The 21,646-nt window shown below is 50.7% G+C and overlaps 1 protein-coding gene across 2 annotated transcripts in view; it reads right to left on the bottom strand.

Annotated features, from left to right (window-relative positions):
- The window catches only part of ESRRB (estrogen related receptor beta), a 167,759-nt gene that overhangs the window by 33,339 nt on the left and 112,774 nt on the right, over positions 1–21,646 (bottom strand). For both annotated transcript variants that reach the window (XM_045901289.2, XM_054513809.2), the window contains one exon: positions 3,612–3,728. In XM_045901289.2, coding sequence (XP_045757245.1) covers positions 3,612–3,728 — 117 coding nt within the window. The remainder of the gene's footprint in view (positions 1–3,611; positions 3,729–21,646) is intronic.

Here is a 21,646-nt window from a genome sequence, read left to right as displayed (position 1 = left end):
CACCCACTCCCAACCTAGTGTGGATTTTGTATTCAAGGTTTTATGAAGAGAAAAATCACTTTTTTTTCCCCTCTGAAAATACAGACTTTCACACAGTGGGTTTGCCTGAAGTGAGACAAACCTGTGGGCATTGCCTACATTGCTCAGTCGAGGATTCCAGAGCCTATGGCAGCCTCACAGCAGAGGCTGAGCCAAAAGAAGCCACACGACCAGACATCTCCCTCCCCGCTCCGCAGTTGCTGGGCCCCCCAAGTCATGAAGCAGTCTCTCAGGCTGTTGTACTTGAGAAAAGAAAAACTGGAAAAGACCTCCAGAGCTGCTGGGCAGAAGGCAGATGTGTAGGTGGGATGGGGAGGAAGGGGAGCGGGCATCCCCATCCTTTCCCCAGCCTCCGGCCACCCCCGCACCCCTGCACGGGGCCCCAGACCCCAGTCCCCGGTTCCTCCATGCGAGAGGCCCACTGTGGAAGCTTAAGGAGAAGGAGCAGCTCCCGGGAAGGCTGGAGTCTGCCTTTCAGAGTCAGGTCTGTGTGAGGGAAGGAGAGGGAGGCAGGGAGCCCGTGCTGGTCCCAGGGGCCTGGGCTCCTGCTCACAAAGTGGTGGGGGGACAACCAAACAAAAGCAGGAGTCAGGGCAGCTTCCAAGAGCCCCTGCCTGGCAGGAACCCAGGCTCCTCAATGAGGCAAGCTCCTCCTAAGGGGGCTGGTCCCCGTGGAGCTTCTGATCGCAGGATCCCGCCAAGGCTCAGCGCTGCCGGGGGTTGGGGGGGTGGACAGAAACTAAATGGAGGCACTGGGCTTTGCCCAGACTCGGGTGCCTTTGTGTCATCCTGCCCCCTCTGGATTTGGAACTGCCAGAACTGGGGCAGGGTGAGGACGGGGAGGGTTCTGGTGACTGCCCCCTCCTCCTCCAGGCAGAGCTCCAGAAAGGGTGTCTCCAGGCTGGGGCCATGCCCCTGGCTGCCACTGAAGAGAGAGGCCATCCTGCACCCTTTCTTGCATCCAAGTCCTGGGCCAACCACAGGGCTTTTTAGAGCAGAGGGAGGCCAAGGTTGGGGCCCCACCGTGCACGTCTTCCCTGAGGCAGAGCTTCTCTCAGGCCCACATGCCCCCAGCACCCCCACACTGTAGTCTGGGGACACACAGCATCTACTTCGCTTCTCTGAAGCGGTCCGCCGGGTACCTGAGCTGTCTTTGCCACCAGCGTGCACCTGGCCACACACTTCTCTGCCATCAGTGGGTCCCCCTTGTCATTCCCCCGTTCTGGAGGGCCACTAGGAGGCACTCCCACTCTCTTCCCAGTACTGGGTAGTCCCTGAGGAGAGTCTTCTTCAAACAGCGTCCTTAGAGACCGGCGGGGATTCCAAGTGGTAGTCCTCCTCTTGCCTCATCTCTCCTCTCTCCCCTGCTCTCCAGCTCACAATCCTGGGCTGAGGGTGGGGTGGCCTGTGGTTGGGGCAGACACAACACAGGGCATGGAGAAGCTCCAGGCTCTGGGTCCAGCTCCCCACAAACTGGCAGGTGGCTGGGGGTGGGAGAGACCTCAAGCCCCAACCTCTCTGCAGGACTCAATTCTGCCATCCTTAAAATCCAGGAGCACTGGTAGCACGGCAGCTCCCCTCTGCCCTAAGTTCCTCAGTTGCTGTGAAGTAAGCAAAGAGAGGCCAAACTACAACCTACAACCAGGAAAGGCCACTGGGCGGCTGACCCCCAGCCTGACCCGGCGCCCTCACACCCAGCTTCCCAGAACAAGGTGGCAGCCCTCGTCCTCAGGACTTAGGAGCGAGGAGCCTCTCGCTCGAAGACCTAGACACTGTTAGGTTGGTGTCCAGCAGCACATAGAGGAGGAAGTCAAGAGGCCAGCACCAAAGCAGACTGCTGAGGGCCTTTATGCCTCAGTTTCCTCCCCTGTGAACCCCAGGATGCTCTGGAGGAGCAGAACAAGCCTGGTGTAGGAGTCAGGGGACCCAGTTCAGCCACTAGGTGGGTCACACCCTACACCAGGGTAAGACCAAAATTGTGTAGAATCAAAATGAACTAACTCACAACCTTTTAGCAGGTCTACGACAGCCCATCTTTAATCTAGAAACAGGACTGTTCTTCAGCTGACCGTCCCCCCCCCCCCCCCCCATAGAGCAGCTCACACATTTCTAACAGCTGAGTGGCTTCCCCATCTCCAAGGCGGTAAATGAAGCGGCTAACGAGAAATGCAGTTGAAAGGCCAACATGCTATGTGGATATGGGGGTAGTTGAGGAACTGCTTCAGGAGCTTCTGTTTTAGAGGTGCACACGCTGGGCTGGGCTGAAGGGGGGTGCCTGAGATAGAAACTGGGGGAGGGGGTCTCTGATTTCCACAATAAGGTCCAGGTTGTCCTACCAACAAAGCATCTAAAATTCGTGCCTTCTTCCCCTGGAGGGGATGGGAGGACAATGGGAAGAGTGCCCTGGCCCTCAAAGGCTGGGCTGGGCTTCCAGAAGCCCCCTCTCAGTGAGGGACTATGTTCTAGACTCGCCTGCCCCTTCCCTTTCTCTCCCAGCCTCTCCCCATCATGCGATCATCAGTACACACTTTTCCTGCCTCCTTCCACTTCTGGAAGGATCCCAGGGTCCAGAATCATAAAAGCTGATATGTAAGAACCTCCACCAGCTCCCTCTAAAGCTGGGTTAGGGGAGAAATACACACACACACAAACACCCCATCCCCCAAAATGGTCCTGAACAAGGGTCATCCATCTGAGCGGATCAACAGGGAAGGTGACGAAGAGGAGCCCCAGAGCAGTGCTGTCCAAATAATGAGAGCCGCATGTCATTTTAAATTTGCGAGTAGCCACTTTAAAAAAGGTAAAAAGCGGGCAATATTCACGTCACATTATGTTTTGTTTCACCCAATATATCCAAAATATTATCACCCCAACATGCACTCAGTTTTTTAAAAATAATTACTACACTATTTCGTAACTCTACTTTTTATCATCCTGGTAAGTCTGGTAAGTCTTCGGAGCCCATGGCCTGCCAGGCCAGCCGGCTCAGCTACAGAGGAGGAGACGGGGAAGTAAGAGGATGAGGTGGCGGGGAACGTGGCGGTGGAGGGGGACCTCCACAAGGTGACAGCGGTGTCCTGCCCACGTGCAGGAGAGCACAGCGGCCCTGCTCAGGTGAAGAGGACCTGATGTGTCATTCTGGGCTTTAACGTCTCTGCTCTTTGTGCGCCCACACTCAGGGCCCCGCCATGCGGGACGGCAGCATCTCAAGCCTACCCCTTCCAGGGTGAACGAGGGGCTCGCCCCAAGAGGAGGTCCTTCCCCAGAGGGCCAAGCCAGCTTTCTAGGGCCCAGGTGGGGTTTCCCGAAGGATCCAGAATGGGGAACTTCCAACACCTGCCTTCCTGATGCCCCACGTCTGCCTTAGGAGTGGAGCTCCGAGGCCGCTGTAAACCTGTGTGCAGGGTGGTGTGTGGGAGACGAAAGGTGGACGCACCCCAGGGAGCAGGGTCCTCCCCTGGGATGCAGGAGGAGACGTCCAGGGTCTGCACTGGCCCGGGGACAGGAACACAGGGGCCTGAGACCCCCGGTGGCCTTGGCGAGAGCACAGCGTGGGTGCGCGGGCCTCTTACCTTCCTTCAGCATCCCCACTTTGAGGCATTTCATGAAGCGGCAGGCCTGGCAGGACTTGCGCCTCCGTTTCGTGATCTCACACTCGTTGGTGGCCGGGCAGCTGTACTCGATGTTCCCTGCAACCAGATACACACAGGGTTACGGTGCGTCAAGGGCCCCCACCGCCAACCGAAGGCCACACCTACAAGTGCCCCTCTTCCCGAGGTCCCCATAGGGCAGTGGCTCTCAGAGTAGGTGCTCTGCGGTGCTTGTCAAATCTTTCCAACGCTCTTCAATACAGAGCTCCCAGTCCCGGAGGTCTGCGTGGGCCAGGCAGCCACAACCTGGAAGAAGGGTCACCCCCAGCTCTGAAGGCACCACTGAGCTGGCATTTTATCCCAGAGAACACCCCCTTGCGCTGACCAGAATGTAGGTGCAGACCACGAGACCCTGTGCCCTCCAGCCCGGGGCCCCAAATCATGGAAAAAGCCTCTCTGCAGCTCTGGGCCCACAGGGCCCAGGCCTCTCAGCCTGCTGACCGTGAGGAAATCACTTTCCTCTCACTGAGTCTCGGTTTCCTCCTCTGCAAGCCGTGTGGTATCTCCAAAATGAAAGATTAGCAAGATCATGGTTATAAAATTGCTTTAACAACTGTAAAACACTGGGTCGCCTGGCTGGCTCAGATGGTGGAGCATGGGAACTCTTGATCTCAGGGTAGTGAGTTCAGGCCCCACGCTGGATGTAGAGCTTACTTAAAAAAAAAAAAAAAAAAAATTGTAAAGCATTATTCCACACTGAGCTGGTGATTATATAACCACAGTTCATTACTACAGAGGGTGTTTGTGATCATTTTCTGTCTCGCCCTTTTAATGAATTATAATAACGGCTACCATGAACCTGACCCATGCTCCCACTGTTTACATGCTCAATCTCCAGCCACACCGAGATCAGCCCCTGCCATGCAGAAGCCTTGCAGGAAAAGCTGGTTGAATGAGTCACCTGCTGAATCCTCATAGCAATCCCATGAAGTAGGTACTGATCCCCATTTTACAGGAGAGGCTGTGGCTGCTAATAGAGACAGAGCCTCTGTCCTTTGTACTCTTACCTGTCTACAAGAACTTAACAAATATGCATTGTGCAGCTATAAATGCGAAGAGAAAAGCAATGGGAAGGAAAGGGGGCGCAAAGGGGTGGGGGGGGAAGACAACTGGAAGGTAAAATGCAAGACAGCAAGCAACCCCAGTGCTGTTTTGTTTTTTATTTGGTCTTCCCGGCCCCGGTCCCAACTCTGTGAGGTCCTCCAGAGCCTGTGGTTTTCAGAGAACAGACACTGAACTAAAGCAAACCTCCTGTTCCCACCCCATCCAGATGCCCGCCTGCTGAGGGAACATGGTGAAGTGATGCCCAGAAGGCTGCCTGCCTGCCTGCCACATCCCCCGCTCCTGAGGCCCCCGGGACACTCCTTTGAAGCAGGGGTGCTGTCTGGCCCATCTCACCCAGCAAGGACACTGCCGCACACAGAGCAGTCTTGGAAAGGACACTCACAGCCTGAGACAGGGCTTGAAAGGGCGGTTCCAGGCCTGCCCAGCCTCTGAATCCCGCCCACCCCTCCCCCGGCCCCAACCCCATCCACTTTAGCAGTTCCAACGGTTACTTTTACCCTGCACCTGCTCAGAGGTGGGCCCACCAATGCCCCATTTCACAGACCCAGAAACTGAGACTAAGGGCGCTGAAATGAGTTACTAAAGGCCACACAGAGTCCCTGTGCCACCCCTGCACCCCACGAGAAGCTTGGGGAGACCAGAGAGGCCCCTCCCTGCTGTGAACCCAGTAGCTGAGGTGGTCTGGAGGAAGTCAGGGAGGGGACTGCTCTCCAGCATCCCTGTGCCTCAGCCTCCCCATGTGGCATATGGAAAACACTGACTGTTGGATTTTCTGAGAGCCAGCAGGAACCAACTTCTACCCCTGACAAAGTGCTCTGAAGTAATAAAATTATTGAACCCCAAATGCAAGGTGAGTGCTCACAAGAACTTAGTAGCCTTAGCCCCCTTTTGTATTGGTGAGGAAGCGGCTGATTTGCCTGGGGCACCTTAGATCTCCATCTGTCTCCCCCCCACTGGCCTCACCTTATCACCTTTCTGCCACCCACTTCCTGTGGGGGAGGGGAGTCTAGAAGTCAGCCTTTGCACCGGAGGGTGGGGGAGGTCAGGAAGGGGAAGGGATAAAGATTCTGCGTGCCCCTCCCCTTTTATCCAATGCTATGCCCATCCCTGTCTTAGTTTGCTCTGGCTTGTGTGACTTCTGGCAAATAATTTCAATATTCCCATAAGCGCGGTAAATTGAAAAGATGAACAGGAAGAAAACACAGATATAAACTAACTCATCCAAGTCTATCCTGGCTTGGAAGGAAAGCTCTGCAGAATTTGGTCCCGGCCGCCTTCCCACCCCACTCGTCTCTCTTCAGCCTTGACATCCCTATTGCTCTGCACAACGATCAGTTCCTGGAACTCAGTGATAACCGAGGCTTCCGGGCCTTTGTTCCAGTGCTGCCTAGAACACTCCCCGTGAGCTCTCTCCGCCACCTCACCTGGCCGGCCTACACCTCCAGGGCCCACTTAAGATGCTGCTGCTTCTCCTCCCCGTGTGACGCCAGGTGCCCCCCACACAGCAGGTGCTCCATCCACACGGACGAGGGCTCCTCATGAAGCAGCCACGGCTCTGCTTTTCCTATACGGCCTCCTTCCTTTCCCCAACAACTCTGGAAGTGAACACCTTCTTTTCTGCACCTTAGCGCTGAGAGAGGTGAGCGGAGTCCAGGATGAGGCAGAGCAAGGACTTGAACCCAGACGGTGTGGCTCGAGTCTCGCCCTGAACCACGGGGCAGTGAGTGAGCTCGCGGGGCCCGTCGCGACGCCGCATTCACCTGGCAAGGTAACTCACGCTGCCTTGGGAGGCCACTCGCGTGCTGCCGGCTCTTCACCTCCACTGGTCTCGGCTGCACAAGCAAGCAGCCTGACATCCCTTGGAGGAGGATGGGTCCCAGGTTTTGCAGGGCTGTTGCTCGAGCAGGGGGTCAATAACTGTCTGTCGATTCGGCACCGGTGCTCTCCCAGGACAAGAGGACTGAGCGTTAACAACAAGAACCTGAGCAACGTCTTGACCCCGTGTGTGTGTGTGTGTGTGTGTGTGAGAGAGAGAGAGAGAGAGAAAATTCTTATTTTATTTATTTATTTTTGTTCCTTTCAATTTGTTTTATGGCCCCAGCGGCTGGCTGCCAGCAAAGCCAGGCTGGTGGCCTTGCCTTGTCATTTCTGTAAGTGCCTCCTCAATAAAGTGATGAGATTAATTCATCAGAATTCCTGTGGTCTCCGGAGGGCAGCTAGGAGAGCTGGGAGCAGGGAGGGGCGTCTGTGGAACACGCACACACACCACCACCAGCAGCAGCTGAAGTGTGGCAGGTCTGGAGGTGGGCTCTCATGGGACGAGGACACAGCCAATGGCTAGCATAAATTCGGAGTTCTAACACGGGAGTGTGCCCAGGATAGACAGAGGCAGACACTACGTCAGGCAAGTCACGGAACTTCCCTGGGCCCATTTTCTCATCTGTAAAATGGGCACAGCACATTCCCCTCTTCTAAAGTTGTGTGCTACAGGGACAGAAAGCACGTAAAGGGCTTAGTGAGGTAAACGTGTGGGCAAGCAAGGAATCAAGGCTACTGTGCTTATTTTCACACCCAGGAACGGCTGCCAGAGTAAATGCACCAGGAGACTCTGGGGTAAGTCTTTTCTAGGTGTCAGACGTGAGGCCAGCCACCGCTTCTGACAATGAAGAACCTCAAGTCCGGTGGTGACCTCAGAGCGCCTGCACCTGTGGTGTGGGGGGGAGGCAGGAACGCCCGGAGCCCGACCTGCACTTCCGTGTGACCTCTGACCTCAAGGCAGAGGGGAAATCCCCACCATCAGCTCTCTTTGATCCTGTGCCCCAGAAGGAAACCCCAAGGGCATCCCCATCAGCTGTCCCTGAACAGCTGCAGGCAGTGGGCCGTCCTCTTGCGGGACTCGGGTGGTGCGCAGAGCTCACACAGAGGGCTCCCGGGAGGATGCCTGTCTCTGAGGCTGTGGCTAATGTCAGATAGGTCACTGCTGTGGAAGGGCTGGGATGGTAGTCACCTGGTTCCCGTCCCCTGTTTATCTCACTTCTGGGGGACACAGACTTTTTCTTCTCTGTCCTCAACTCTGCACCCTTCCCTCCTCCTTCAACTGCTAGCTGGATGATCTCATTCCTACCATGGGCTCCCACTATCACATACTTGGTGAGGATCAGCAGCAAAAGACCCTGCCAGTATCCATCTGCCTGCTGGATATTTCCACGCGGAAGTCCCTCACACTTCAACTGAACCCATCCTCACCCAGTCTGCTCTTCTCACTGTGTCCCTTCGGTCAGAAACGAGGTGGCATCCTGGATTCTTCCCTCTCCTTAGGTCCTAAGGTCCTTCTCATCCTACTCGGTTCGTATTTCATCCCTCCTTCCCCTCTGGCCACAGCGAGTCCTCATACTCATCACCTCTCGCCTCACGTCTGTCTCTCCAGGTCCCATTCCAGTTTATCCCCACACGGCCCCCGGAGCGATGTTAATAACCTTCCTGTGCAAAACTCCTCCATCACGGCATGCTGAGTGGCAGCACGGGAGTGAGAACTATCGCAGAAGAATGAACGAAGTGAAAAGCAAAGTAGCCAGGGGCGCCTAGTTGAGTTGGTTGAGTGTCCAACTCTTGATTTCGGTTTGGGTTGTGATCTTGGGGTTATGCAGTTGAGCCCTGAGTCAGGCTCTGTGCTGAGCATGGAGCCTGCTTGAGATTCTCTGTCTCTCCCTCTCTACCCCTCACCCCCCCATGCACTCTCTCTTTCTAAAAACAAAACAAACCACCAAACAACCAAACAAAAAAACCGAAGTAGCCGAAGAGGGGGCTCTAGATGACAAGCCATTTATACCACAGAACCTCAGAAAGCCTCAGGCTTGAAGACTGAGGATACAGCAGAAGATGTAACGGAGTGTGGGCCGGAAACAGGGGAATTTGCTGCTAATCTGTATTTAGGGAGTACTTAGCTACTACTTCATGTGGCCACCAAAGAGTCCTCCACAACCCACCTAAGAGAAGCCAGCTTAATCTCTGGAGAATATGAGCGAGTCAAGTTCTGGACTTAAGGACCCAGGCTCTCCTGTGGGCAGAAGGGAAGCTAAAGCTGAAAACAGGATGACTAACAGTGAGACCACCCAGCGGTGCCCCAGGCCCGCTCCCAAAATTCTAGCAGTCTGTACACTCCACCCCTCACCCAAAGATAGGAATTTATAGGGTTCTTCTCTGGGAGATAGCACAGCATCAGAGAGAAGACCAGCAGATAAAGATAAACCAAGGGAATGCTCTTTCTATGCTTTTTATCCCTATTTGCATTTCAGCCAGCCAGCCAAGGATTACCAATACATTCATAAAAAAAGCCTTCAATATGAAAGACTAACCAAAACAAATAAATGAGGGGAAAATATGTGGGCAGAAACCAGGACAAGCAGGAAGTAGAAACAGGCTCGCAAAGCAATAATCAGCATACTATCAACTTGAGAAGAAAAAAACCCACTGTATTCATGAAACAAGAACAGCGTGCAATAAAAAGTAAAGAAAAAAAAAAAAGAAGTGTATAAAATGGAGCTTATAGAAATTAAAAATATGAAAGCCACAAAAGGTTCAGAAGAGCTGAGGAGCTACAGACCAAAAATCCAAGCAATGGACAACAGGCTAGAAAAGATGTAAGAATTAGACAGTTGATCCTAGAAGCTCAGTATCCAATCATCAGAACTTTTAAGAGAGAAAAGCATGAAGATGAAGAGGAAGTCATCACAAAGGCAGAAATCAAAGAAGAGAGGGAGGGGGAGGGTGGTGGAAATTTCTAAGACCTGAAGAATTTGAGTTTCCAGATAAAAAGTAAAAGCCCAGAAGAATGAATGAAAAAAGATCTGGATAAAATTATGGAGGTGGAGAACAAATTAGTAGCTGCCAAGGGTCAGGGAGGGGAGAGGGAGGGAGGTGGTTATAGCTCTTCTCTATCTGATTTTCTCTATCTGATGGTAGTGATGGTCACAGGAGTCCATGGAGTGATAAAATTGCAGAGAATTGCAAAGAACTAACACACACACACTGTGTGTACAACTGGTAAAATCTGAATAAGATGTTATCTTCGGGGGAAACTGGGTGAAAGGTATATGGGATCTCTTCGGGTTATTTCTTAAAACTGCATGTGACCCTTCAATTATCTCAAAACAAAAATGCGAAAATAAATAAATAAATAGTAAAAAGACCTACAACACACAACACAGACTTTTATCATAAAATTTCAATCTGAGAGAACAAAGAAAGGAGAGTCTAAAATTTTTCAGGGAGAGTAAAAAAACAAGTCAAAAACGGAAGATGGAGAGTAAGATCAGTCACCGTATCTGAAACCACAAGGGAAAAAAGCTCAAAAGAAACACACAAACACACACCCCTTTTGTGCACTGCCACTTTTTTTCTTCTTAGCACTCATCACCTGACTTCATATTTATTCATCTTCTTATCTGCTTTGTTCACTGAAGTTTCCTCAGCACCCAGAACCATGTGTGCAAGAGTGAGGTCTCAATACACAGTCTCTAAAGGATGCCTTGAACTTTCTGAGGGCAGCACCAGAAACTAAGAAAAGCAGCCACGGTGTCATCTGGGGGAAAATTACTTCCAGCCAGTATTTTCTACCAAGCCAAGATATACATCTCATGTGTGGGTTGGAGGCATGAGTAAAGACACTTCCACACTTCCAAGGCATCGACAATTTTACCTCCCCTGTGCCTTTCCAGCATGTGCTCTGCACAGAATAGAGGAAGCAAAAAGAGGAAGAGGCAGGATCCAGGAAACAGGGTATACAACCCAGGAGAAGAGTCAAGGACAAATGGAGAAGGAATTAGCAGTCAGCAAAGAGATTTAACCAAAAATTGTGATGCAACCATATTCAGACAATGGAAAGATGGGAAATGTGTGTGTGTGGTTGGGATGGGTTGTATAACTGGAACTAATTCTTCATTGTCCATAACACAAAGTCAAGAAATGCCAAAATTGCCAACTCAGTAAACATAGCTGTAAAATCCAATTAGTAACTACAATGATAAATGCTAGAAGAAATTTTTTCTTAAAAGGCTAACTCTGGGGGCGCCTGGGTGGCTCAGTTGGTTAAGCAGCTGCCTTCAGCTCAGGTCATGATCCCAGGGTCCTGGGATCGAGCCCCACGTCGGGTTCCCTGCTCATCGGGAAGCCTGCTTCTCTCTCTCCCCCTGACTGCCACTCTGCCTACTGGTGCTCTTTATCTCTCTGTCAAATAAATAAAAAAAACCTTAAAAAAAAAAAAAGGCTAACTCTGGATCATGAGGGGAGGAAAGAGGATGTGAAGGGCCAGGGACTATGGGACTATTACTTTTCATTATGAGACTTACACTTCTATTATACTTTTTAAAACTGTACGCACACATTATTTTCATAAAAGTTACAAATTAAGAATTAAGCTCAAGAAATTGTCCAACCCCTCCTTAGTATGTAAAGAATGAAATCTAACCTCCAAGGCAAAGCCTACCCAACTCTTTATGATCTCCACTTCTGACCTGTCCATTCTAACCTCCCCAACCTGGGCCCTCAGTCTGTAGGCTCCGCAAAACCCCGTGGAACCTCCGAGCCCTTTCCTACCTGCCTCTACCTGAAACCCCTCCTGGCAAACTCTCCCACAACCTTGGATCTCCACTCGTGAGACCATCTTCCCTTTTGTCCCGGGTAGGTGTACAAGATCCTTCCTGTTTGCCCCCCACCCAGGCTGCATCCACCACCCTCCACTTGAAGCAACCAGCTGAGTGTTTCAGAATCGGGATTTTGCATGTTGTCTTCCTTCTAGGCTATGTGTTTATGGATACAGGTTGTTGGGTCTTTCATTTTTGTATCTCAAGTACAGTGCCTGGCTCCTGAAAACATATGTTGATCAAAGCAAATAAGCTGAGGGGGACGCCTGGGTGGCTCAGTCCGTTAAGCATCTGCCTTTGGCTCAGGTCATAATCCCAGGGTCCTGGGATCAAGCCCCCCCATCGGGTTCCCCGTTCAGCAGGGAGCCTGCTTCTGCCTCTGCCCCTCCCCCTGCTCATGCACTCTCTCTATTTAAAAAAAAAAAAAAGAAAATCTTAAGAAAAAAAAAACTGAAAGCCAAGAACCTCCACCTAGAAAACCTTAGAATTCGGGCGCCTGGGTGGCTCAGTTGGTTGAGCGACTGCCTTCGGCTCAGGTCATGATCCTGGAGTCCCGGGATCGAGTCCCGCATCGGGCTCCCTGCTCGGCAGGGAGTCTGCTTCTCCCTCTGACCCTCCCCCCTCTCATGCTCTATCTCATTCTCTCTCTCAAATAAATAAATAAAATCTTTAAAAAAAAAAAAAAAAGAAAACCTTAGAATTCAGCAGTGATCTGTCAGTTGTCAAATGCAATCGCCTCCTCCAGGACCGCCCCCCACCCCCCTGAATCCTTCCCGGAACAGAGGACACCTAGCTCTTAAAACTCCTCTGTTAGATCTCATCTCCCCTCCCTCTGCAGGAACTCTTGCTCCGATCACTCCTCTGATCACTCCTCTGCTCATCACATTGACTCTACAGTGCTTTTGATGGTAAGATTGCACCATTATTTTATGTAGCGTCATGAAAAAAAGGAAATCTGTCCATCAAACTGGCTGTGTTCCCTTGCCCCAAGCATTTTCACTTTTTTTTTCTTATTAAAGATCTCTTTGAGCTTTACTGGGATAGAGATTTGATCATACAGTATTCCTGTGCATACATGGAAGAGAAAATAAAGAAAAACAAATTGAAGGTATCGCTAGAAACTTCTCCGAGTGGGAGAAGTTTCCCTGAATCATTTTTGATCAAAGTCATTGTTTTGGTGTTTTTCCACAGAATCATCCTCTCTGCTAATAAGGGAGCCACTGTCCATTGTCGTGGGGGCGGGGGTGCCTCCCAGGTCACTGGCCCCTTTTTGCAAGTTATTTATTTATTTATTTATTTATAAGATTTTATTTATTTATTTGACAGAGACACAGCTAGAGAGGAAACACAAGCAGGGGTAGCGGGAGAGGGAGAAGCAGGCTTCCCGCTGAGCAGGGAGCCCGATGTGGGACTCGATCCCAGGACCCTGGGATCATGACCTGAGCCAAAGGCAGACGCTTAATGACCGAGTCACCCAGGCGCCCCCCTTTCTGCAAGTTCTGATGTGCGTGGGAGGCAGGGGCAACCGCCTGAGTGACCAGCACGCAGCCCCATCCGGAGAAGCTCCAGTGGGAAACGTGCGTGTTGCAACGGAGGCAAGATGGGACTTCCCAGTCTCCTTCCAAGGCTCGCTCTTCCCTTCTTAGGGCTGCCCCCCACCCTTGGCCCCTCGCCTTCAGAAGAGCTTTCTCTAGAATAAGCTCTCCTGGAGGGCATATTACATCAGATGGCTGGGCCCTGCCCCCCAGTCTCAGATTAGAGGCCTGGGTGGGGCTGGAAATGTGCATTTCCAACAAGCTCCCAGGTGCTTCTGGTCTGGGGACCACCCTTTTGAGAACCATGGCCTGGAAGATCTCATTAGACCCCAAACCCCACTCAGATTCCACTCTTGAGCTCTAGGCCCCGTTTTCCAACTCGCCAGGGTTAAGACCTGTGAACTGATCAACTCAACAGTCCCAAACTTTGTCCATGACCCCGACCCCTTGCTCCCAGCTGGCCCTTCTCCACCAGGAAAATTCATCTAGGTCTCCTCGCCCTCAATAACCTCACCATCCCCCTAGCAGCCTAAAATTGAAACCTAAGGGTCCATCTCAATCCAGCCACTGTTTTTTTTTTTTAATTTTATTATGTTAATCACCATACATTACATCATTAGTTTTTGATGTAGTGTTCCATGATTCATTGTCTGCGTATAAGACCCAGTGCTCCATTCAATACGTGCTCTCTTTAATACCGATCACTAGGCTAACCCATCCCCCCAACCCCTCCCCTCTAGAACCCTGTTTCTGAGTCCATAGTCTCTCATGGTTCGTCTCCCCCTCCGAATTCCCCCCCTTCATTTTACCCTCCCTACTATCTTCTTCTCTTTTTTTTTAACATATAATGTATTACTTGTTTCAGGGGTACAGGTCTGTGATTCATCAGTCTTACACAATTCACAGCCCTCACCATAGCACATACCCTCCCCAATGTCTGTCACCCAGCCACCCCACAGCCACTGTTCTTCTTATACTGAATCTACTTCCAAAAGTTTCTCCGGCCTAACCTCTCCTTTTAACCCTCCTGCCCCTGCTGGCTGGAAGGCCTCCAGCTGGACGATTACCCAGATCTCTTCCCTGGACTATGAAAACCGCCTCCTGACCAGCCTGCCTGCCCCTAGACTCTCCCACTTCCAGGCCATCTTCCCTGAATTATCTTGCCAGAATTACCTCGATAAACGGAGATTGGATTAATCCCCTGCTCAAAAGTCCCTTCAATGGCTTCCTCAAAACAAAATGTCTTTACGGGTTATCATATACCAGGCACTAAGCTGAAAACTTGACACGCAGGTCTCATTAGATTTCTGCAATCTGCAAGAACATTCCAGCGGCAGAAACTCTTTATCAGCCCCTTTAGTCCTGTTTCCTTGACAGGGAAATGAAGGCCCAGAGAAACTAAGTAATTTGACCAAGCTGACCAAGAAAGGAGTTGTTGAGTTGGGATTCTAAGCCTTTCCCTGTCTGTCCTCTGCCACTGAGCTCCACTTCCCTAAGCCTCCCTGGGCCCCACTCCTGCTGTCTTTCTGCCAGGCATGTTCACCTTTCACTCCTGCTTGCATGGCCTTCCAGACGCCGTTCCTGCCCTGACTGGGCTGTCTCACCTGACTTGCACCCTGGCTGTGTCTCTAAAAAGAGGAACTGTGATTTGTTTTTCCTCTCATTGCCCCAGTGCCCTGCAGACCACACACCGTCTGCAGGTTTAATGGACTCTGTGTACAGATGAGGAAACTGAGACCAGAGGACCCAATCCCTGCCCAAGATCAGCCGGCTGGTCAGGGGCAGGGCTGGGACAGCAACCCGCTCCTGACTCCTACTCACTGCTGGCTCTGTCTCTGCAGCCCCCTTGTCTCGTGTCCCCTGGGATGCCCAGTCTCATTCTCCAGGACAAAAGGCCTGGAGGTGGTCCAAGGCAGGATAACCCATCAATCATCTCCCTGCCCCCTTCCTGGGGGAGTTTCCTTCCAAGCCTGCATCTGGGCCCCCGGTGAACAGAAGCAGTGCCTGCCAGAGCTTTCTTCCTTGCTCTCCTCATCTTAAGTCACAGACCCAGGAGCTACTCCAAGGGCCTCCAGGTGACCTGCTAAGTTGGCCACACGCCCTGGGGACGTAGGAAGGGGTACAGGGTGGCTTTACCCTTCCCACAGCAATGTGTTCATTTACTCATCAACAGCTTCCACTCCACCTAGAAGAAAGTTCAAGTGCAGCACTGCCCATGGCCCCCACCCTCCAGGGCCTTCCCCAGCCTTCCCAGCCCCACCTCCTTCCCTCCCACCAGCCACCCTGGCCCTCTTTCTTTCCTGAGACACATCACTGTTTCCTCTGTCTGGAGGGCTGGCCCCAGGATTCTTCCATGTCCTTTGCCTCACCTTGGAAGTCATCATCTCAGCATGGCCTTCCCAAATCCTCTGTCTAAATCTGACCCCTCTGCCCATGCACAGCACTTGTCTCACTGCATCTTTACGTGCTATCACGTTGACTGCCTTCCCCCCAGCTGGCAACCCCACAGGCTCAGGGCCCTCGCTCCACCCTCAGCTCCCAGCACAGTGGTTGGGACTCAGTAAATACTCAACACAGAACTGAGTAACTGCTTCATAAGCTCAGTGTAAGGCAGGCGTGTTCCCACCGCCACCCCCCAACAAACATCGTCCTTTAGAAAAGAAATTGCTTAATATCCGAGCCTTTGTGACATCTAACAGAGGTGCTATGGCCATCACTTTATTTTGACCAACCATGATGACGGAAGCCCCACGGCCCCAAGGAGACTTCAATCAGTGCTAGTCATCCCACTGAATCAGTAACAAGGGGGTAAAGAAATGTCACATAAATGTGGTTATTCCCGGGATAAGGACCTCACGATTACAAATGCTGAGTACCAAGAGCCGTCAGAACACCTAATACATCGTGGAAATCAGGATTGTAAATCGACACAAAAAAGAGCTGTCCTAATGGTCTGGGAACTGGACTTAGAGCTCAAAGTGAAATTTTTAGGGACAGCAGCACGTATCTACTCATAAAATTTCAAGTAAGATGGAAGGAAAGACAGTGTGCTCTGAAAAACTGTGTTAAATGACTCAAGAAGTGGCCCCTAGAAAAGGCAAAGGCGCTTTAGTCAAAGGTCCACGTGAGAGGTTTGATAAAACCTTGCTTCACAAAATGTGAGAAGGAAAAGTTTTTCAAAAAAATAGTGTTTTACATAATGTGATTTGAAATATGCAAGTATAACTAAAATTAACGCATTGTTTTAAGTAGACATTTGACTAGTTTATCTAGATCCCTGCAAGTTCACGTATGCAAATTGGCCAGACTTCTCTGGTTTGTCCTCACTGGGAAAAGGTGGGATCACTGTGGGGATTACCTTCTATGCAGACATACTGAGAACTTCCCAGGCACCAGGCACTGTTGGAGGATGTGGGGTTCAGCAAAAATCAAAGTAAATGCAACCCTATTCCTTAGGAGCTTACAATCTTCCTAGGGTACCAGTCAAGTCCTGGCAAAACCCATGCTGTGTGCTAAGTGTTGTAGATGGGGGCGGGGGGTGCAGGTTAACAGGAGCGCCCAGGAAGGGTACCCCCTAGGCCAACTGACAGGAGGAAGTGGGAGAAGACTTCCAGGACGAAATGCCAGCTAACTGGAGACCTAATAGACCAAAGTAGGGGCTAGAGGTTGGGGGAGGCAGAATAAAGGGAAGAATATGTGCAAAGTCTAGAAATTGATGGTGTGCAAGCAGTTTGGGTAACTGGAAAATAGAGCAATCAGGCCGGCCCACAGCCTGTAGGGAGATTGGCAGGGGATGAGGCTACCAGGTCAGCATGGGGCAATCCCAGAGGACATCCTCAGTCACGTCTGGAGCTTCCATTTACCCACACGCAAGACAGAAGAGGGCCATGTTTAGATGTGTGTTCAGAATGGTCTCCCTAGCAGCACTAAAGAAAGCAGACTGGGAAGGGCTGAGCCTGGCAGCCGGGAGACCGGACTAGAAGCTACTGTGGCCGGTGGTCAGCGGCCGCCTGGAATGGGCCAGGGCAAATGGAGAGAAGCATCAGGGCAAGGGACATGAAGGAAGGAGACTGCACAGAACATGGCTGTTGGGACGTTGGTTTGGGATGGGGGGCAGGGTAAGACCCACTTCTGGCCTGCACACCGGGGGAGCGACGACTGGAGCATAAGGGGAACCATTTGATTGCGAAGACACAGCTTCTGTTTAGGACTTGTTGCATTTGGGGCGCTTCTGGGACACCCAAGTGGAGATGTTCTTGAGGTGTCAAAGGCATTGGAGTGGGGCAGGAAGGTTGATGTACGAGCTCTGGAAATAGGACTCATCCGGACTCCAGAGGCAACTGGACCACGGGGCAGGACATCCTGGGCCCATACGGTGGGTCAAGAACTGAGACAAGGATGATAAGGGGGGGCTGGAAGCTGAAGGGCGAGGGGATGTGGATGTTTTTGTTTTCTTTTCTTCGTTTTAGACTGGAGATACTAGAGGTATTTAAATGCAGATGGAAGGAAGGAGACTAGAAAGTGAGAAGATAAAAGAGAAGAGATAGTGGGTAGGAGAGTCTCTAGGAAGTGGGGAGGCGGTAGGCCTCAAAGCCTGGGAAGAGCGGAGCCCGGGGTGGGAGACCTCTCCTAGCTGTCGGCGGCAGCAGGCAGCAATGTATAGATCAGTGACCGAAGGCACCACAGATGCAGGGGGGGCGGAGAATGGGTAGGTCCGGTGGCATCTTCTATCTTCTAGTTTCTTGGTGGGACAGGAGGCAAGGTGATGGTCAAGGTTTGGGGATCCAGCTTGGAAAAGTCCCCCAGGTGGCTCCCCCAAAGGCCACCTCATTACTTTGATACCCATTAACAGAGGTTTTCATTACCATGAAGTCAGTATCATCGTCCAGAAAGGGGCTCCAATCTCTCAGGGTCAGACTCCCATCGCCCAAATTCCGAAACCCGATGTGTAAGCCCAGGGACGCACATTCAAGTACAAAGAGAAACTGGTGTGCCTAACCAGCAAGTTCGTTCCAAGCAGAAGACATACAGGGGAACTAGATCATAATCAAAAAGATGTTAATCACATCAATGGAACGTTTAATGACATCAGTGTGTCCCCAGGCTGACTCCCGGTTCCTAGGAGTGGTGCCTTGGCCAAAGTCTGCCTTTTTTTTTTTTTCTATGCCTCTGGGGCTGACCAATCCTCTTTGATGAGCACATTTTTTTCTTTAGATATGCTAGTAAATTCAATTAGGTTGAGGGTTATCTCCTTTGCCATGGAGCCACGGTGTCCCTTCAGGAAGGTGCTTCTTTTGTGGCTAAGTTCATCTGTTCAGGGTGTCATGATCACCTCCAGCACCGACAACAAACGCGCTTAGCCTAGAAGAGGGCAGGCGATGGGCTATGGCACTACTCCGGGTTGACTCTAAGCTCCCTGAGGGCAGAGGGACTGGCCTACCTTGTTCAGTGCTGTCTGTCATGCAGGGGAGTGCAAACTGTTTCTATAAATGGCCAGACAGTACATGTTCTGGGTTTTGCAGCGAAAAGGTCTCCGTGGAAACTAGTCAATTCTGCTGTCCATGTGCCTAAGCTGCTAGACTACGTAAACTAATAGGTGGGGCAGTGTCCCAATCCAGCTTGACTGGCAAAAGCAGGCTTCAGCCTGGAGGCTGTGCTTAGCCCATCTCTCCAGCACACCCCCCCTCCCCGTGCTAGCACCGAGCACAGCCAAGCACCAGTAAGTATTTAAAGAAAAGAAATGGTTGGGGCGCCTGGCTGGCTCAGTCAGTGGAACATTTTCACTCTTGACCTCTGGGCTGTGGGTTCGAACCGCACTCTGGGTGTAAAGATTACTTAAAAATAAAGTCTAAGAAAGAAACAAAGAAAAGGAAGAAATGGGTATCTGTTTTTTCCTTAAGTCTACCATGACATCCTTTTTTTTTTTCTAAGATTTTACTTATCTATTTGAGAGAGAGAGAGCACAAGCAGCGGAGAGGGGCAGAGGGAGAGGGAGAAGTAGGCTCCCCACTGAGCGGGGAGCCCAACAGGGGGCCCGAACCCAGGACCCTGGGATCATGACCCGAACTGAAGGCAGTCACTTAACCGACTAAGCCACCCAGGCGCCCCTATGACATCCTTGTTTCTATAAACTTCTTCCCATATTGGTATAACCACTGAAGTGAGAGACTGCAATGATCTGAGGAGGGAGGTGAAAGATGAGCGAGCACGAGTTTCAGAGCTTTCCAAGCATTCACATAAATTCATGAATGCATCATTCTGTGATGGAAGGCCCTCCGTCCAAGTGATCAGACTTAAAAAAAAAAAAATGGCTTGAATATCCTTCTTAAATTGGGTAGATGCTTAGGGGCCCATAAACTGGTTTGGAGCCTAAGGCCAGGCCTACAGCCTCACATGCTTCAAGCCTTAAGACTCCAGCGTCTTGAAAGCAGGTGCCGTTTCTCTCTCTCCTGCTTCCACCCTGTACCTCACTCAGAGCACGCACACGGTTCCCACCTGTCTCTGAGGTCATTCAATAGGTCACGTTCTCCTCTTTATCCTTTAACTATGCTTCCAAATTTTCTACAGCCATCAGGCCCAGAAACAACAAAGTCAAAATCAATGTTAGACCAAAACCAAAGAGTTCATAAAAATCACCAGAGCAAGCCATCAGCTTTAGAGAGTGTGCTTTTTCCCTGTTCTAGACAGAAACCTCTTCCTGCTTCTAAACAAGACCCAGGACTTGTGACAAAAGAGGCAAGAGCAGTTCAGTCCTGATGGCACTAAATGCTATTTGTCCTCTGAGTTCTAGGAAAAGATCATTATCCTCTTCGTGGAACAAATAATTAAAGACTATTTACAAATCGTTCATCACGTGGGCTCTTGACGTGCTGAGGACATTCGCAGCACCCAGGCCTCTGCTGGGTCTACACCAGCCTCTACTTTCGAAAAATGTGATCCAGAACCCCTCTAGCTCAGAGCAATATGGAGTGAAGAAAATGGGACTGTCCCCTAAAAAGCCATTTTTCAAAAACTGGTCTCGAAGAATCTAAAATAATGGCAACCTTACCAAGACCACCTCCGTAACTTAATTTGGTTTAAACATCTCCTGTTTATTTGTCAGATATCCAATGATACTGACTGGCTATGAGCCCAGAGGTTTTCAACCCTGGTGGAGGCAGGAGACTTAGAATGACCACACAGTGCTTTTCAAATACAGAGATTCCCGAGCCTGCTCCCAGACTCAGGGGTATGAAGCTGGCAGGATCCGGGATGTGTTCATTCACCAGGCTGGAGGCTAGCATAGGGCCTGATGTGAACACACTCAGTATTTGCTGAAAGCACTATGTGTCATGGCTCCTTCTGGGGAAGGTACAAGGAATCCCAGAGTTTGGAGTTTTAGGAAAATGTACTTTTTACTGCTTTACTCTTTTGTACTGGCTGAATTTTTACCTTTTTTTTTTTGAGGGTTCATTTAAAAAATATTAGCTGTAACTAAAATAGCTAAAATAATTTAAACCCTAAGTCAAAATAATTACACCGTTTTACTTAAATGTATGTCATTACAAAAGCCAGCTCGGTAAGATAAATTATGTGTCTATTGTCTTAGTAATATGTCCTAGGTGGTATCGTGAAAGTGAAAATAATACTTGGAAGCATTTATTTAGCACTTACAAGGTGCCAGGCAATATTCAAAGTGCTTTATACATACTAATTCACTTACTCTTCTTTTAACAGCTCTATGTGAGGAAGGAATGACAACATCTCACCTTACTGAGGACAGAAGCCCAGGGAGAAACTGAGGCAGCATGCCCCGGGGCATTCAGCTATAAGGTAACGGATGGAGCGGTCTGACCCAGGGACCCAGGTGGATAGTCACTACACCACAACATCTCAACTAATAGGTAGAACTGGAAACATGGCCAATCCTAAGGCCCTCAACTGATTTAATAAATACATCATCACAAGAAATTTAAACAAATATTTGTTGAATGAATAAACTGCAAGTCATCCCAGGAAAGCTCAACCTGACTCTTTCAAAAGTGAAATGGGGAAGGGGGGAGAGAGGACACCCTCAGGACAGCCAGGCAGGGCCAGAGCCAGGACAGGTGCCCCCTGGGTTTTGTTCAGTCTGGTTACGAATTCTGTCCCAGGAAAACTGCATCAGCTCGTCTCAGATACGTGCAGCAGGAAGGCTTTTGTCTATCCAGCGACAGCACCTAGAACAAGGGCTGGAGCTTAGTAGATGCTCAACAGAAACTTAACTGAATGAATGGCGCAAGTGCTCTACCCATGGCCTGCTGCATTGAGTCTTGCCTACCCAGCGCCAGGCTGTTCCTCTGGGTTGGCCCCTGTGCCGTGAACTTGATACAGCTCTGTGAAGGTGGACCCACCACTATCCCCCATTTCCCTTGGGGTGGTTTTACAAAGGGCACCCACCAGGGCTCCTGCACACCTTCCTAGGACTAAATCACTCACGTACCCCCAGAGAGGCAGCCACCCTCATGGCCATGGGAACAGGATTCAGCGGATACGCAGATGCACTGGAAAAAGCCCTTGAAGACAGGCCACGTTGGGATCAGACAGGGTGAGTGGGTTTCCCTTGCTCTGTTGGCCTCTTGCCCAATTAAGAAAATTGTGTTTCACTTGTGTAATTTAAAAAGATCAAAACAGGGGCCCCTGGGAGGCTCCATCAGTTAAGCGATGGCCTCTCGATTTCTGCTCAGGTCGTGATCTC

The sequence above is a fragment of the Mirounga angustirostris genome, unplaced genomic scaffold (assembly GCF_029215605.1).
Source record: "Mirounga angustirostris isolate CCGP_5_RB_7025 unplaced genomic scaffold, mMirAng1.0.hap1 SCAF_9, whole genome shotgun sequence".
Taxonomy (NCBI): domain Eukaryota; kingdom Metazoa; phylum Chordata; class Mammalia; order Carnivora; family Phocidae; genus Mirounga; species Mirounga angustirostris.
Note: the sequence above shows the minus strand (reverse complement) of the source record. Positions and strands in the feature narration are given on the sequence as shown.